At 34.9% G+C, this 16,186-nt stretch overlaps 1 protein-coding gene and 1 non-coding gene across 3 annotated transcripts in view; both read left to right on the top strand.

Moving 5' to 3' along the window:
• The window catches only part of UNC13C (unc-13 homolog C), a 585,929-nt gene that overhangs the window by 259,629 nt on the left and 310,114 nt on the right, over positions 1 to 16,186 (top strand). For both annotated transcript variants that reach the window (XM_047074451.1, XM_047074449.1), the window contains one exon: positions 14,949 to 15,118. In XM_047074451.1, the coding sequence (XP_046930407.1) occupies positions 14,949 to 15,118 (170 nt within the window). The remainder of the gene's footprint in view (positions 1 to 14,948; positions 15,119 to 16,186) is intronic.
• On the top strand, positions 7,683 to 7,789 carry LOC124508983 (U6 spliceosomal RNA). Its single transcript, XR_006961350.1, has one exon. It is a non-coding gene; the product is annotated as a U6 spliceosomal RNA (small nuclear RNA).

Below are 16,186 nucleotides of genomic sequence, written 5' to 3'. Positions count from 1 at the left end.
ATAGAAACTAATGCTCACTGATTCTGTTCTCCCCCGAGATAAATTCTGCCTATTTAGTTGAACCCTTTTTCTCTGGCCAGAAATAGTCATAAGCTCTGTAGAGGTCTCTTGGATATACAGGGTGTGAGAGGGGTGCAGAGAAGGGTACTTTTTATTAGTTTTTTTCCACCTTTTCAGACATTTAATAAATAATGCACTGAATACAAATATATAATAACATGAATTATGCTCATTGCAGTGAAAATTGGTAAAAGGATGCTCAATCTTTTTTTTTAATTTTTAAAAATGTTTTATTTATTTATTTGTTTATTTATTTATTTTTGAGAGAGAGAGAGACAGAGACAGAGACAGAGTACAAGTTGGGGAGAGGCAGAGAGAGAGGGAGACACAGAATCCAAAGCTGGTTCTGGTCTCTGAGCTGTTAGTTGAATAAGATTTTATTGCATTAGTATACATTGATTATTTAATAAATTTCCTATTCTGATAACCAGACTAATTATATGTTTTCCTGTTTCCTGTATCTGCAGTAACTTGTTCTTCTCTGTTAGAGGCAAATGATATTTATATGTTTGAGTCATAAAAGTAGCTGCATTCATTCCTTAGCTGTACTTAAAAACCTACTAAATGCCCAATATCATTCTAAGTGTTATATAAATAATCATCTTTAACAGATAATTATTGATATTCTAACTTTATAGATTGGACATGGAGACTCAATGTAACTGCATAATTTGACCCAAATCATATTTCTAGTAAGTGGCTCAAATGAAATTTGTATCAGGTAGATATTTTTCCAAGCCTTTTTTATTATTCCACCAAGCCTAATACACTTTGGCCTTGAAAGTAAAATGAAAATGGCATAACTTGTCTGCATCACAGACCTTGGGGTATTGGAGCTATAATAAGATAACCACAAAACAATGGCAACATACACTCTTCCAGGACCTTTATAGTTGTATTATATTTTGCTTTACAAGTCGTTGACATACAGCTTCTTTATTTCAGGGAGAAGTAAGTTTAAGAAAAAAATGCATGTCACCACTTAAAGTCAGACTTGGGAAGATAATGTCTGTATTCAAATGGCAAATAAATGTCAAGCACACATCTAAAGTGGACTTTATTTCTAACTTCAAACAAATGGTTCGATTTCAACTACATAATTGTGCCACAAATTTAAACATGAATATATTTGTAATGTTTAATGAGCTATCACAAGAGTATGATTACTCTTAACTGATATTTTATTTATTTAAGTATAGTTGACACACAATGGTACCTTAGTTTCAAGTGTCTACCATAGTGATTCAACAACTCTGTGTGTTATGCTGTGCTCACCGGAAATGTTGCCATCATGTGTCACCATGCAACACTATTACAACATTACTGACTATATTCCCTATGCTGTGCTTTTTATTCCCATGACTTACTCCTTCCTTAAGTGGATGCCTGTATGTTCCACTCCCCTTCACCCATTTTGCCTATCTTCCCACAACCCTTTCCTCTAGTAGCCATCACTTTTCTTTATTTATAAGTCTGATTCTTACCATTTGTTTGTTCATTTGATATTTAGACTCCACATATGTGTGAAACCATACGGTATTTGTCTTTCTCAGTCTGATTTATTTCGCTTAGTGTAATACCCTCTCCATCTATCCATGTTATCTGCATAGCATCTATGCATGTTATCTCAAGTGGCATGATCTCATCCTTTTTAAGGATTGTGTAATATCCCATTGTGATATATGTGCATATGTGTGTGTACATCTTCTTTTACCCATTCATCTATCAGTGGACACTTCGGTTGCTTTCATATCTTGGCTATTATAAATAAGGCTGCAGTGAACATAGGGGTCATGTATCTTTTTGAATTTGTGTTTGTTTTCTTTGGGTAAACACCAAGTAGTGGAATTATTAGATAGTAGAGTATTTCTATTTTTAATTTTTTGAGGAACCTCCGTACTGTTTTCCACAGTGGCTATATCAATTTACATTCCCACCAACAGTGTCCCTTTTCTCCACATAGTTAACAACACAGAAGAAAAAGCTTTTGCATTGTAAGGGAAACTATGAACAAAAGCAACCTACTGAATAGGAGAAGGTATTTGCAAATGATATATATGATAAGGGGTTGATATCCAAAGTAGATAAAGAACTTATAAAACTCAACTGCAAACCCCACAAACAATTATGTTAAAAAATGGTCAGAGGAATTAAATGGACAATTTTCCAAAGAAAATACACAGATATCCAATAGACCCATGCAAAGGTGCTCAGCATCACTAATCATCAGGGAAATGTAAATCAAATCCACAATGAGATATACCTTGCACCTGTCAGAATGGCAAATAAAAAAGACCAGAACTAATAATTGTTGGTGAGAATGTGGAGAAACAGGAACTCTGTGATATTTCTTTTTTTTTTCTTTCTCCAGTAAGCAATTTTGAGTATCTATTTGCTACAGGTATGAGGGATTAAAATATGAGAAAAAAAAAGCCACAGAAACTCTCAGGGAAGTTTCATTCACAGATGATATTTCATCTGAGTTTTGAAAGACAGGTAATTGTTTATCAGGTACAGGAGTAGGGAAAGGAAATACTTGTCCTAAGAAAAACAATGAATAAAGTGAGCTTGGAAAAATACATGGTGCACCAAAAAATGGTGAGTAGAAACCACACCCGTCTTAGATACCCATTCTTATGCACATAAACATTTCTCCTATTTTTGAGAGTGCCATTTGGGCCTCCAGTTTTATACCTGCTATTTTTACTTGAAATACATTTGAGGTGTAACATTGTATGGATTTATGATGTTGAGCTATGTTCCTTCTATCCCTCCTTTCTTGAGGGTTTTTATCAAGAAAAGATGCTGTATTTTGTCAAGTGCTTTTTCTGTATTTATTGAAAGGATGATATGGTCCTTATCCTTTCTTTTATTAATGTGGTGTGTCTCACTAATGGATTTGAGAATATTGAACAAGTCCTGCAGCCCAGGAATAAATCCCACTTGATCTGAGTGAATAATTGTTTTAATGTACAGTTGAATGTGATTTGCTAGTATCTTGTTGAGAATTTTTGCATCCAGTTTCATGAGGGATATTGGCCTGAAATTCTTATTTTTAGTGGGGTTTTTATCTGGTTTGGGATCAAAAAGAATGAAATCTTGCCGTTTGCAACAATGTGGATGGATCTAGAGTGTACTATGCTAAGCAAAATAAGTCAGGCAGGGAAAGAAAAATATTATATGATTTCACTCATATGTGGAATTGAAGAAACACGACAGATGAACATAGGGGAAGGGAGGGAAAATAAGATAAAGCAAATAGAGAGGCAAACCACAAGAGACTCATAAATACAGAGAACAAACTTAGGGGTGCTGGTGGGGTATTGGGTGGGGTTGGGATAAATGGGTGATGGGTATTAAGGAGGGCACTTGTTGGGATGAGCACTGAGTGTGACATATAAGTTATGAATCACTGGGTTCTACTCCTGAAACCAATACTACACTGTATGTTAACCTGCTTACATTTAAATAAATTTAAAAAAACACATTATGTGAATTTAAGGTGTATAATACCTTAATTTCATACATTTATATCTTGTAATATTACTAATATGGTGTTAGTGCCTCTATCATATCACATAGTTATTTCTTTTTTTGTGGTGGGAATAATTATGATCTAGTCTCTAAGTACATTTGATGATTGTAATGTTGTCTGTATTCAGTCTACCACGCATTAGCTCTCCAGGACTCATTTATCTACTAGTTACAAGTTTGTACCCTTAAACAAAACCTCTCTTACTCTCCCAAACTCAGTCCCTGAATATCACAATTTTACTCTTTGTTTTTACTAGTTTATACTTTCAGCCTCCACATATACATATCATATATATCTTTCTATTTTCTGATCTCTGTCTTCCTAATCTCTCTTTCCACAGCAAAATGGGCAGTAACGTATTTGTCTAAAGTTTTTTTTTTTTGCCTTTATTAGCCATTTATTTATTTATTTATTTATTTATTTATTTATTTATTTTTGAGAGAGAGAATGAATAGGAAAGGGGCAGAGAAAGAGAGAAGGAGAGAGGGAGGGAGAATCCCAAGCAGGCTCCATGCTGTCAGCACAGAGCCGGATGTGGGGCTCAAACCCACAAACTCCAAGAACGTGACCTGAGCCTCAAGAGTGGGATGCTTAACCCACTGAGCCACCCAGTAGTGCCCTTCTTTTATTATCTTAACATCATTAGTTTTGATTAATTAATGCAAAATTTTAATAGTATTTAATAATTCTTAAGCTAGCTATCAAAATAATTTTATTCTGCAAAATAGTATCTGTGGAGAAAACACTAGATATAAAATTAGAATACAAGACTTTGAGGTATTTATGATCTAATTGTGAGGCTTGAAGGTAGGGCAGGCAAATGGGTGTATCTTACCAGGTAATCCTTTGCCTTTTGGTTCTGCGATCTGTGATATTTCAAGGGCTCTTTCAGCCAGTGCATGAATCCCTCTTCACCTCCTGTCCTTTTTTGGAAGTGCCACTAAGAATATAATTCATTTCTTGTTATTTTTATCATCTGCTTTGTCATTAATTTATAGAATGGATCTCCAATGCTCTATTACTACAAAGAAAAACCTCATGAAAACTTCAGAGTAAAATATTAGGGGCTGTTATTTTGATCCTGATACCCATAACTTGTCCTTAATAAATGCAGGTGAGAAAAGTCGCTGTGCACTGTCCCTGGGTTTTGAACTTAGAATTTGTTCCTGTGCTATAACACACTTCAGAGGTAATAGGGTTGGGATCTTCCTTCAGTAACAAATGAGACATCAATATTGCAGTGAAAGTGGGCTACATAATTCATAATAAATCACTAAAAGGAAATGTGAACACTGAGTGTCTCACATTATTTCCATTTGGTGGGTCAGGGTTTAAAGAATTAAGCTGTAACTAGAGAATTTAATTACTGTTTAAAAGGCTGCTGCTGCTTTGCCTCGGGATGGCTCTTGCTGGTTTCTGGCTGATGATTTTCTCAGCCAATGTTCTGCCTTCCACCCTGAGTTGAAGTGGGATTATTTACAATTACGAGATATTTTAAAGTACACTTTTGTTGATTGTAAGAGATAAATATGAAAATAAAATACAAATTTTTATGAATTCTACCACCTACATTTTGATATATACCCTTATAATTTGTTAGTGCATACGCCCACACATATTTACTCATATATATTTAGTCTCTTTTATTAAATGTTTCTATTAACCAAACTCAGTACAATACCATTTAAAATATAGAAATCTCATTTGCTACACTTAAAAGGTATGGCTATAATTTTATATAATTTTAATATACATGATTTTTAATGTAACATCACTTCCTGTTGGCTTTTTATGTGATATAATTGCCTCGAGATGTGTATTTTACTTTCTTCATTAGATCCAGCGCCATTATAGGTGCGGTTTCCGTTTAACAACTATTTGCTGATAAACTACATTAGTAATGACTTCCCATCAAAGTATGATTACTTGAGCAAGGGTGTGTTTTTCTTTGCATTGAATTTAGGCTTTATTGACTTTATAAAATCATGGGCATCTGTGTAGGTAAAGCAGGTTTTCTCAGAATGGGTTAAACTCTGATAATTTGAGTACGGAGTGGGTTTTGTTTTTGTTTTTGTTTTGCTTTAGCCATTAGAGATGGATATTGGGCCATCTCCAGGAAACTCTAAATCTAAACATATTTGCACTGAAACCATTTGCAAAATTGGAATAAATAATTATAAAGAAATTAGTCATTTGGATGGCAGCCAAAAAAAAAAATTGGCAAAACATTGATTGGCTCTATAGAGATATGGTACCTATGAATTAAAAACAAAACACACACACACACACACACACAAAATAGAGGTTAGAGTGGGGGATCCAAAGCATAAGAGACTCTTAAAAACTGAACAAACTGAGGGCTGATGGGGAGTGGGAGGGAGGGGATGGTGGGTGATGGGTATTGAAGAGGGCATCTTTTGGGATGGGCACTGGGTGTTGTATAGAAACCAATTTGACAATAAATTTCGTATATTTAAAAACAAAAACAAAAACACAGACACACACAAAAATTCTGAGTCCCGGGAGGGGATGTTTTCTTTTAATTTGGGAAGAAATAAAATATTGTATTCCCATGGAAACAAAACCAGTCTTTAACAATGAAAAACCATAAAATTAGACATATCCACTCTTTAAGAAGGGAATTATTTTTAGTTAAAGGAAAACCACAAAGCAAATGGCTCTAACAATATTCATTTTATTTTTCAAGTGTTTGTGCAGTAAAATATCTTATTCTTTGCTGATAAAAAAGCCAAATTCACAAACTGGTAAACTAAACTAGAAGTCTGGGTTAGATAAATAATCAGGTTGGATATGGTCTAGTGGAGAAAGATTTAATCAGACTATGGTTTTTCTATTATATGTGACAGATTTTTTTTTCTTGTATGTAAAGATATTTCTCTTGCTGTCAAATTTTGTTTTCTTATGTGAGCCTGCCATTTCCCATCTTAAATGCAAAACTTTGTGTTTTCATAAAAGTCAGAGTTTGGGAAACACATTAAGTAGTTAAGAAATGGCATAAAACACAGCAAGTATAAAAATTAATTGTTTTAAATTGTATCCGAGGCAATCAAGCAAAAATGAACTTTATAGTTTTTTTAAATAATTTTCCTACTTAATTTGATTAGAATTTCATTTACTTTCACATTAAACCACAACTGTAGCTTAGTAAAAAGTGGTTTATTTCATGCAGTAGGAATTCCAGGTACAGGGATTTGAGGGCTAATACAGTAACTGAATTATATTCCATCAAAGAACAAAGCTTATCCATTTTTTTTGTTTTATCATCTTTAGTGAAAGCTATTCTATATCCACATTCCAGAATAGTAAAAGAAGAAAATATAATAGACAAGACCAGAAGACTTGGGCTTATATTGGATTAAAAGGACTATGTCAAGTGGTCATTTCCAGTGACTAGGGAGGCTGAAGTACTTGCATAAAAGTAGAAAAAGAAAAGGAGGGGTTGAAAGGTTGTTGAGTGAACATGTTTATAGTATCTGCCACCTTCTACTTCTCTGACTATTTAACATTTATATACAACCTTTCTATCTCTTTATTTAATTTGAATAAAATGAATTCATCCTCACCCTTCGCAAGTAGGCAATCCCAAAATTGTATCCAGTTTCTGCAGTTAACTTGAAGTCCATGATGTCTGGGTAGTCTCTCCATCAGCTCCAGATTTGGAAATTTGTGATGCTACGTCTTACAAATTAAAGTTCTCGTCATCCAAAATTACCAATGTATTCTTGTGGTGAGAAAAGGAGATAAGGTAATACTAATTTAGAAGTCTCATTCAGTAATAGGGAAAGTAGGAAAGGTAAGACCTTTGTTGGTACATCAGCAAATACAGAGTCCTACTGGCCAGGTACACTCAGGACTTGGTAATCCTAGTGTCGGAAGTAGTGCTTGGCTAACCAATCTGGCAGGCCCTTGTACTTTCCAGATGAATTTCTTTCATCCATTTTCCTCCAGGTTCTTGGTTCTACATTTGGGGATACCTTCCTTGTCCAATTTGTCAATGCCTATGCTCTAAGCAGGTACTATGGAAATTTGAAAGCAAATGAAAGTGGGCTCTAAAAATAATTAAAAAGTGCTCATTTTGGCAGCACATATACTAAAATCAGAACAATACAGAGAAGATTAGCAGGGCTCTTGCATGAGGATGACATAAAAATCAGTGAAACTTTAAATGATGATGATAATCATTATCATGACGACCATGATGATGATATGAAGAGCAACGCATTTGCTTTAAGTACAGCTGTAGCCAGGCTGAGGCACATTTGGCAATACTCTTCCCTGGAAAATATTTACCAGGATTCCAGAAGATGGGCTTCAGCACAATTTTACGAGTAACCACATAGGTCTGGAAATTTTAACTCTTCGCTACTGGCTCCTCTGCTCTAATTCCTTTCTCTTAACCTGATAGCTGCTGCCTCACCCTCTGCAAAACAGTAAGTAAGCCAGGGTGAGAATGCAACACCAGGAATCTCAGCTTTGCCTCTCAGTTCTCTTCACTGTCACTCAGAGACCTCCGGAAGGAAAGTGTTTGAAAAGCCCAGAGACAGCAGTTTTATCTTTCTGAAGTTGCACTTAGAGACCCCTGCTTGTTAAATACGCATCACATTTTTATGTACAGAAACAGCTGGCTTTTCTCAACCTTGCAGGGTTCCAAATTATGATATCCTCAATTTATATTGCAGGACACAAGCAGAGTGAGACTCTTTGGGCATAGCTCTGCTTCTTGGCATCTCTGCTTACAGACTGTCTAGATTTAGTTTGAGTGCACCTCCACTGTAGTGCATTTTTTTTTTAAATTTTTTTTTCAACGTTTATTTATTTTTGGGACAGAGAGAGACAGAGCATGAACAGGGGAGGGGCAGAGAGAGAGGGAGACACAGAATCGGGAACAGGCTCCAGGCTCCGAGCCATCAGCCCAGAGCCTGACGCGGGGCTCGAACCCACGGACTGTGAGATCGTGACCTGGCTGAAGTCGGACGCTTAACCGACTGCGCCACCCAGGCGCCCCTGTAGTGCATTTTGAAAGCAGCAAAATTTAATAAGCACAAGGAGACATTCTAAATTTTATTCCTACCACTCACGTAATAAAAAAGCTTTGCTTGCCATGTCGTCAGAGTTCCAGGGCATAGCAAGCAACAGTTTGACCAGTTGTTTTGCTACTGCATTTCAAAATGAATTCGCTTTCCAGACTGAGGTCATTAAATCTTCACTGTCTGTCCCCATCATGTTCTCCATGACCAATTCCACACACTCTGTTATTGAAGCTCCCTTCATTGTTTAAAAATTACTACATTACTCAGTATTCTTTTGCAAGCAACAGAGTTCACTCTAGTTTATGAAGAAGAAAGATTATTTCTTACATTGTTAAGTTGCTCAAGGCTTTTGGAGAGGTCAAGTGCCTGCTTTTGAAGCTACTGTGGAGAAACAGTGTCCAATTATATCATAGGGTTTCTTTGGAGAAAGCAACATTGCCATCTTTAACCAGTACTTTTGCTCCTCATAACTAAATACCAGAAACTCTATGTCAAAATATTAAAGCCCCCACCACCTCTGTTTCCAAAAGAGCAAATCCTCAGAAGAGAGCCACTGCTTCACTTTGTTCAATTTTGAGTTCGGATCTTGCTGGAATGCGGGTCAAATATCTGGGTCATAGCTACAGAGGAATCTAGGAATATGAGTTATCTAGCTTCAGTCTTTCTTGAGAAGATGAGGAACATAAAGGAGGAATGTAGTCAAAATGGAAAGCGCATATTCAGAGATGCCAAGCATCCATCTGTGATGATTCTTTGCCACATTGCCTTAAACTAAATCTCTGATTTTATATGCATTGCAAAATCCTCCTCTTATTTCCAGCATTTGCAACGGTAATCCCACCAGTCTTTACTCTGCGGAGATTAAAATGTAAGTTTCTGATGGCTTAAACCCAAACCATAATAGCAAACATTGTTTATTTTTTAATATTCTTTAAAAAAAAAAACTCTGGGAAAGATAAAGTAGGAACTGGCATGTCTTCCTGAGAAAAAAAATAGAAACAATGTTGGTAGTGTAAGATGTTAATAATAGAGGAATCTGTCTGGGGGACATGCAGAGCTCTCTGTATTCTCTTTGCAACTTTTCTCTCAATTTATAATTATTCTAAATTTAAAGGTTTACTTAATTAAAAAATGGAAAAAATAGAATCAATGAGACACACAGAGATATTTAAATTCCTTTCAGCAAAATCACAAGAATAGGGGCCCATCACTGATTATATTTGTTCTGAATCCATTAATATCACATGCAATTCATTTTGACATTAAGAAAGGAAGAGTATGGTTGGGTGAATTAACCTCACAAAGTCTCACTTGTGTCTGTAGATTAAAAGGTACTCAATAAATAACTGCTAAATGGGTGAATGAGCACTTGGGTATATGGGGTGAGGGAATGTTGAACTCTTGATGTTATAATAAAAAATACAAACTAAATTAATGGAGAAAATAATGGAAATGTGAGCAATCATTTAGAAGGTGTACTTACATCTGGTACAAAACAGAGAAGCTATTTCTAAATAGGAATTTGAAAATAAAGATATTACAGTGTTGTCTCTCCACTTGGCATATTTATACACACATACACACTTAGAAAAACAAAATATATATGTATACGTATACATTTATGAAGTATGTACAAGAAAAAAGAAAAGTTATACATATGTGTGTTTATTTGTATACACATATATGTGTTATTACTCTTGTATATGGATTATTTTTTGTGTGTGTTGTATATATATAATAAGCTAAAAATCTTTACCTTAAATTTATAACAAAGCCTAGGGCCTCAAAAATTTATTCCTAGAAACAAGACAGGATGGTTTGATCTTGTTAAATAATAGGTTCTAGAAATGTTTACCAATCTTTATTATCCAGAGTTTGCTATTTATCGTGCCTATTATTTGCAGGTAAAAATTATATTTGATGTCTGTTTCCTAGGATGTATGTGAACTCTGAGATTTATTTTATCAAAAGGTGACAAGAAGGATTTCTTTCTGCCTTGGTAACATCTTGAGTTTTAAGTTTATGGCAATGATAACTATTTTTACTGATATTCTAAGTTTTCTTTTGTTTTTCTAAGAATGAGACAAATGGGTTGGGAGCTGGGTTGTTTTTTTTTTTTTTTGTTTTGTTTTTTTCCTACATTGACTTTATTTTCTTTGTGATTTTCTTTGTTTATTTTCTTTGTGTTATCTCTGGGATCCTGAGTGAATAGGCCACACCTGTGCTATCATCTCTTCCAACTGTGGTTGAAAGTGGTTTTGTTAGTTGCAGTAGATACAGTTTCATTGATTTAATTCTTCTTCTTCTTTTCCTGTTATTTAACCATATTATTATAGGAAAATAGTTATCAAAATTAGAGAATTTCTTTGATAAAAATGATCTAAGAAGGATGACATTATTTTTCCTTCAAGTATAATAACATTTTATTTTGCCAAAACTTTGCAGATCTGTAATGAATATGTTTTTTAATGCTAGATGCATGCTAGAAACCATGTCAAGAATATAGATATTAATAAACATAGGTACTACAAAAATAACTCATGAAATAAGGACATTATATTAGTGCCAACTATAGAACAAACACTTAAGTGTCTGTCACTGTACTAGCTGTTATAGAATATTATTTTAATTTCCAAAAATATCTTCTAAGATAGGTATTACCCCCTTTTTATAGATAAATAAACTGAGGTTCATAAGTCAGGTAGAAGTAGTTAGTAGTTCTCAACAGTATTAGTCCTAATGACCCCTTTTATATGATATAATTCATGGTGACATTTTTATGTTGAAACAAAATAATATGCAATTTTATCAATATACTGTCAAAAAATAAGCATAATATTCCAACTATGATATAAAGAAAAATGTATTTTAATATATAAGGATCGGACACAAGTACCCTGGAACACATAATGTAGTAGATGTATGCTTTCATCTGTTGGTAGAATTAGCATATATGTGACTATTTCAACTGCAGACTGATACAAATACTTTGATTCAAATACTTGAATTGATTTTGACACCGGTAATATAATTTCTCAAAGCAGAAAACAACTCTTGGTAAAGTTCAGAACAGCAACAACAATAAACTTGGCCTTTGGTGATTTACATACTAGCTGTTTTCTAGGAAATTTTAAAACTTTTTTTAAAGTTTATTTGTATATTTTGGGGCACCTGGGTGACTCAGTCGGTTAACCATCCGACTTCAGCTCAGGTCATGATCTCTCAGTTCGTGGATTCAAGCCCCATGTCAAGCTCTGTGCTGACAGCTCAGAGCCTGGAGCCTGCTTCGGCTTCTCTGTATCCCTCTCTTTCTTCCCCTCCTCCACTCATGGTATATCTTTCTGTCTGTCTGTCTGTCTCTCTCTCTCTCTGTCAAAAATTAAAATAAACATTAAAAAAAAAGTTGATGTAATTTGAGAGAGAGAGGTTGCTAGTAGGGGAGGAGCAGAGAGAGAGAGAGTCCCAGTCAAGCTCTGCACCTGACCATGAGCCTCAAATTTACAAACCATGAAATGGTGACCTGTGCTGGAGTCTGATGCTTAACTGAATGAGTCACCCAGGTGCACTGGAAATTTCAATATCTTAAAATGTGCAAAAGAGTTGGTGCTTTTATATAAAAAATAAAATCTCAAACTGAGGTGATCTTCAATGGATTTTGCATTTTAATTAATACTTTTGTATCATTTCAAATCATGCAGGCTGTCCAGTAGATGGTAAGGTGTCCAAATCCCTGGCCAAACCCATCTTATGCCATTAGTGCCCCTAAACATTAGTTAACAATAAAAAAAATTCCAGAAATTTCCAGAGTGCTCTCTGTAAAAAAACTCTTACTTTACATAGAAATAGTGTGGCTATAATTTTCACATTGCCATGTCGTATTCCAAACTTTATTCTTAAATGTACAGTATGATTTTGCCTCATAGGTTAATGGAAGAGAGAGCATACTGTCAAGAGTCCTTAAGTATGTTTTATGCCATTAGTCCATTTGGCAATCTGGTGAAAACTACGGACTGTTTTCAAAATCATGTATTTGTAAATGCCTGAAATAAAATACATGGAATTGAAAAGAAAATCAATTACTTTGAAGAATACTTTTAGTAGGGGAAATAATAGTTACAAATAATATTACAGTCATTACTCGTGATGCTACATGTAAATATCTGTGGTTTTATTAGTGATAAAATCTTACAGGTATTGATGACACTGCTCTGATTTGTTGTTTATGCTCATAGTTGAAAGAAAATAAAGATGAAGTCATTTTATTATTCTTTTTTTCTTTCTTCAAGTTTTATTGAAATTTCATTTAGTTAAATACAGTGTAATATTAGTTTCGGGTGTAGAGTTTAGTGATTCATCACTTACATACAATACCCACTGCTCATCGCATGTTCCCTCCTTAATATACATCACCCATTTGACCTATCCCCTCTGCCCACCTCCCCTTCAGCAACCCTCAGTTTGTTCTCTACAGTTAAGAGTCTATTTTCTGATTTTCCTCTTTTTTTTATCCCCTATATTCATTTGTTTTGTTTCTTAAATTCCACATATGAGTGAAATCATATGGTATTTGTCTTTCTCTGACTTATTTTTATTAGCATAATACTCTCTGGTTCTATCCATATCATTGCAAATGGCAAGATTTCATTATTTTTAGTGGCTGAGTCATATTCCATTGTATGTATATATATTCCACATCTTCTTTATCTGTTCATTAGTTGATGGACATTTGGGCTCTTCCCGTAATTTGGCTCTTGTTGATAATGCTACTATAAACATCAGGGTGTATGTGCCCCCTTGGATCAGCATTTTTGTACCCTTTGGGTAAATACCTACTAGTGCATTTGCTGGATCTTAGTAGGGTAGTTCTATTTTTAACTTTTTGAGAAACCACCATACTGTTTTCCAGGGTAGCTGCACCAGTTCACATTCCCACCAACAGTGTAAGAGGGTTCCCATTCCTCCATATCCTTGCCAACATTGTTGTTTCCTGTGTTGTTAATTTTAGCCATTCTGACAGATGTGAGGTGATAGCTCATTATGGTTTTGATTTGCATTTGCCTGATGATGAGTGGTGTTGGGTATCTTTTCATGTGTCTCTTGGCCATCTGTATATCTTCTTTGGAAAAATGCCTGTTCATGTCTTCTGCCCATTTTTAACTAGATTATTTGTTTTTGAGGTTTTGGGATTTATAAGCTCTTTATATATTTTGTATGTTAAGAATTCATTCACTGACCCCAGGTTGAAGATCCTTATGCTACAGTGAATGCATGTGTAGAACAAATTGGAGCTCATCATTGATGATCCTAACTGGATCAATAGCTACAAAAACAGTTATAGAGAACAGGTGACTAGCTGCTGATGCTTAAAGATTGATTGGTTAGCAGGCAGAGAAGCATAGGGAAAAGTGTATACAAAGGCCATAGGGTCAGGAAACACCATGATATGTGTTGGCAACACTAACATAGTATGTGTGGGCTTCAACAAGAGTAGGTAGAGGAAACCTGAAAATGAGGAATGGATTAAAGTGTGCAGTTTCATCTTAAAAACAGAAGGATTTTGCTTTAATGCTAATTGGTTTAATAATATCTTATACACTTATTGGGATTTTTAGTTTATTAAGTACTTGCACATAACAGTAGTCTCATTTTTACTCTGTGACATCCATTTTCTTCACATCTATAACAATGGCTTTATGTTGATGGTGCAGTATTTTCTGAGCATGCCTATGTTGTTCTAGACGACCATTGCAAACAGGAAATATAGAGAAAATACACCAAAGATTTTTGACCCATATTTGATTATATCTAGTTCAGTGAAAGGAAATATGATGGAATAGGATGTGATTTCCCCTTATTAACATTGCTTAGCTAATGCAATATTTTTCAATATCCTTGACACCCACAACATCCTCTAGATGGACTATGTCGGTGGGAAATCTCCTTTATTAGATAATATGCAATGCCTTTCTGGATTAGACAGATTTAAAATGAGTTGCAGGGCACCTGGGTGGCTCAGTCAGTTAAGCATCCAACTTTGGTTCAGGTCATGATCTCACCATTAGTGAGTTTGAGCCCCCAGTTGGGCTCTGTGTTAACAACTCAGAGCCTGCTTCGGATCCTCTGTCTCTGTCTCTCTCTGTCTCTCTCTGCCCCTTTCCAGCCCATTCCTTCTCTCTCTCTCTCTCTCTCTCTCTCTCTCTCTCAAAACTAAACATTAAGAAATTATATATAAAATAAGTTGCTAACATCAAATGCCATTTAGAGCAGTTACTAATGGTTAACTTATCCACATTTATTTTCAGTGAGTGCCATAACTCCACAGATCGAATCAAAGTCAGAGTGTGGGATGAAGATGATGACATTAAATCCAGAGTCAAGCAGCATTTCAAAAAGGAGTCAGATGATTTTTTGGGACAAACAATTGTAGAAGTGAGGACCCTGAGTGGAGAGATGGATGTCTGGTACAACTTAGGTGACTATTTTTAAATCTACTTGAAAAACAGTTAAATAAAATTTCAGAATACCTGTGGCATGTGTTATCTTCCCATTTAAGTAAAAATAATCAATGTTCTTCAACATTCTGTTGAAATATTTATTTCAGTCCAGTATTATTGAAAGTTGTTGGTAAATTTGAGATAAAGAGAGAAAGGCTTTCAAAAAATCAATTGGGTGTCTTTTAGGGGGAAAATCTCCCATTCTAGATTTTAATTCATAAATAGAGCTTCAAAACCTTTGCCAAATGTACAGGAAAAAGATACATATGACTTTTTGCTGTTTGGTTTATTTCTTTTTGTTCCCTTAATGAAATTTCAGTAATAAATAAAAAGTATATTTTGGTTATCTTTTGAATGATGATATAAAAGTAGTCTCTAGTTGGCAAAGCCAAATTATGTGTGGACTTATATTTCCTTGGTTGATCAAGATATTGAGAATATGTTTAGTTGGCATGACTTTTTAAGTGAAATTTTATTATGGAACCAAAAATTAAATGAAGTTTTAATTTGAATTTTACAGTAATTGAATAATAACCGAGAATCATCAGTGCTGATTTAATAATAATAAAAATATATGCATCAGCTCAGTTTCTATAGAGGATATGATCCTTAATATGTGTTTTAAAAATTTTTGCCTGTAGTCAATACTTAATGCTACATTAGTTTCCCGTGTACAACATAGTGATTCAACAATTCTGTATGTTATGCTACACTCACAGAAATGTAGCTACCATCCATCACCGTGCAACACTATTACAATATCATTGATTATATTCCCTGTGCTGTACCTTTTATTCCCATGATTTAGTCATTCCTTAACTAGAAACCTGTTTCTCCCGCTCCCCTTCACCTATTTTGCCCATACCCACAACCCCATTTACTCATATATAGAATGTAAAGAAACAAAAGAATTGGGGTGCCTGAGTGACTCAGTCAGTTAAGCTTCCGACTTCAGCTCGGGTCATGATCTCATGGTTGCTGAGTTCGAGCCCCGAGTCAGGCTCTGCTCTGACAGCTCAGAGCCTGGAGCCTGCTTTGGATTCTGT

Source organism: Lynx rufus, unplaced genomic scaffold, assembly GCF_022079265.1.
Source record: "Lynx rufus isolate CCGP_SWC_20201006 ecotype Redwood Valley unplaced genomic scaffold, mLynRuf1.p SCAF_13, whole genome shotgun sequence".
Classification (NCBI taxonomy): Eukaryota; Metazoa; Chordata; class Mammalia; order Carnivora; family Felidae; genus Lynx; species Lynx rufus.
Note: the sequence above shows the minus strand (reverse complement) of the source record. Positions and strands in the feature narration are given on the sequence as shown.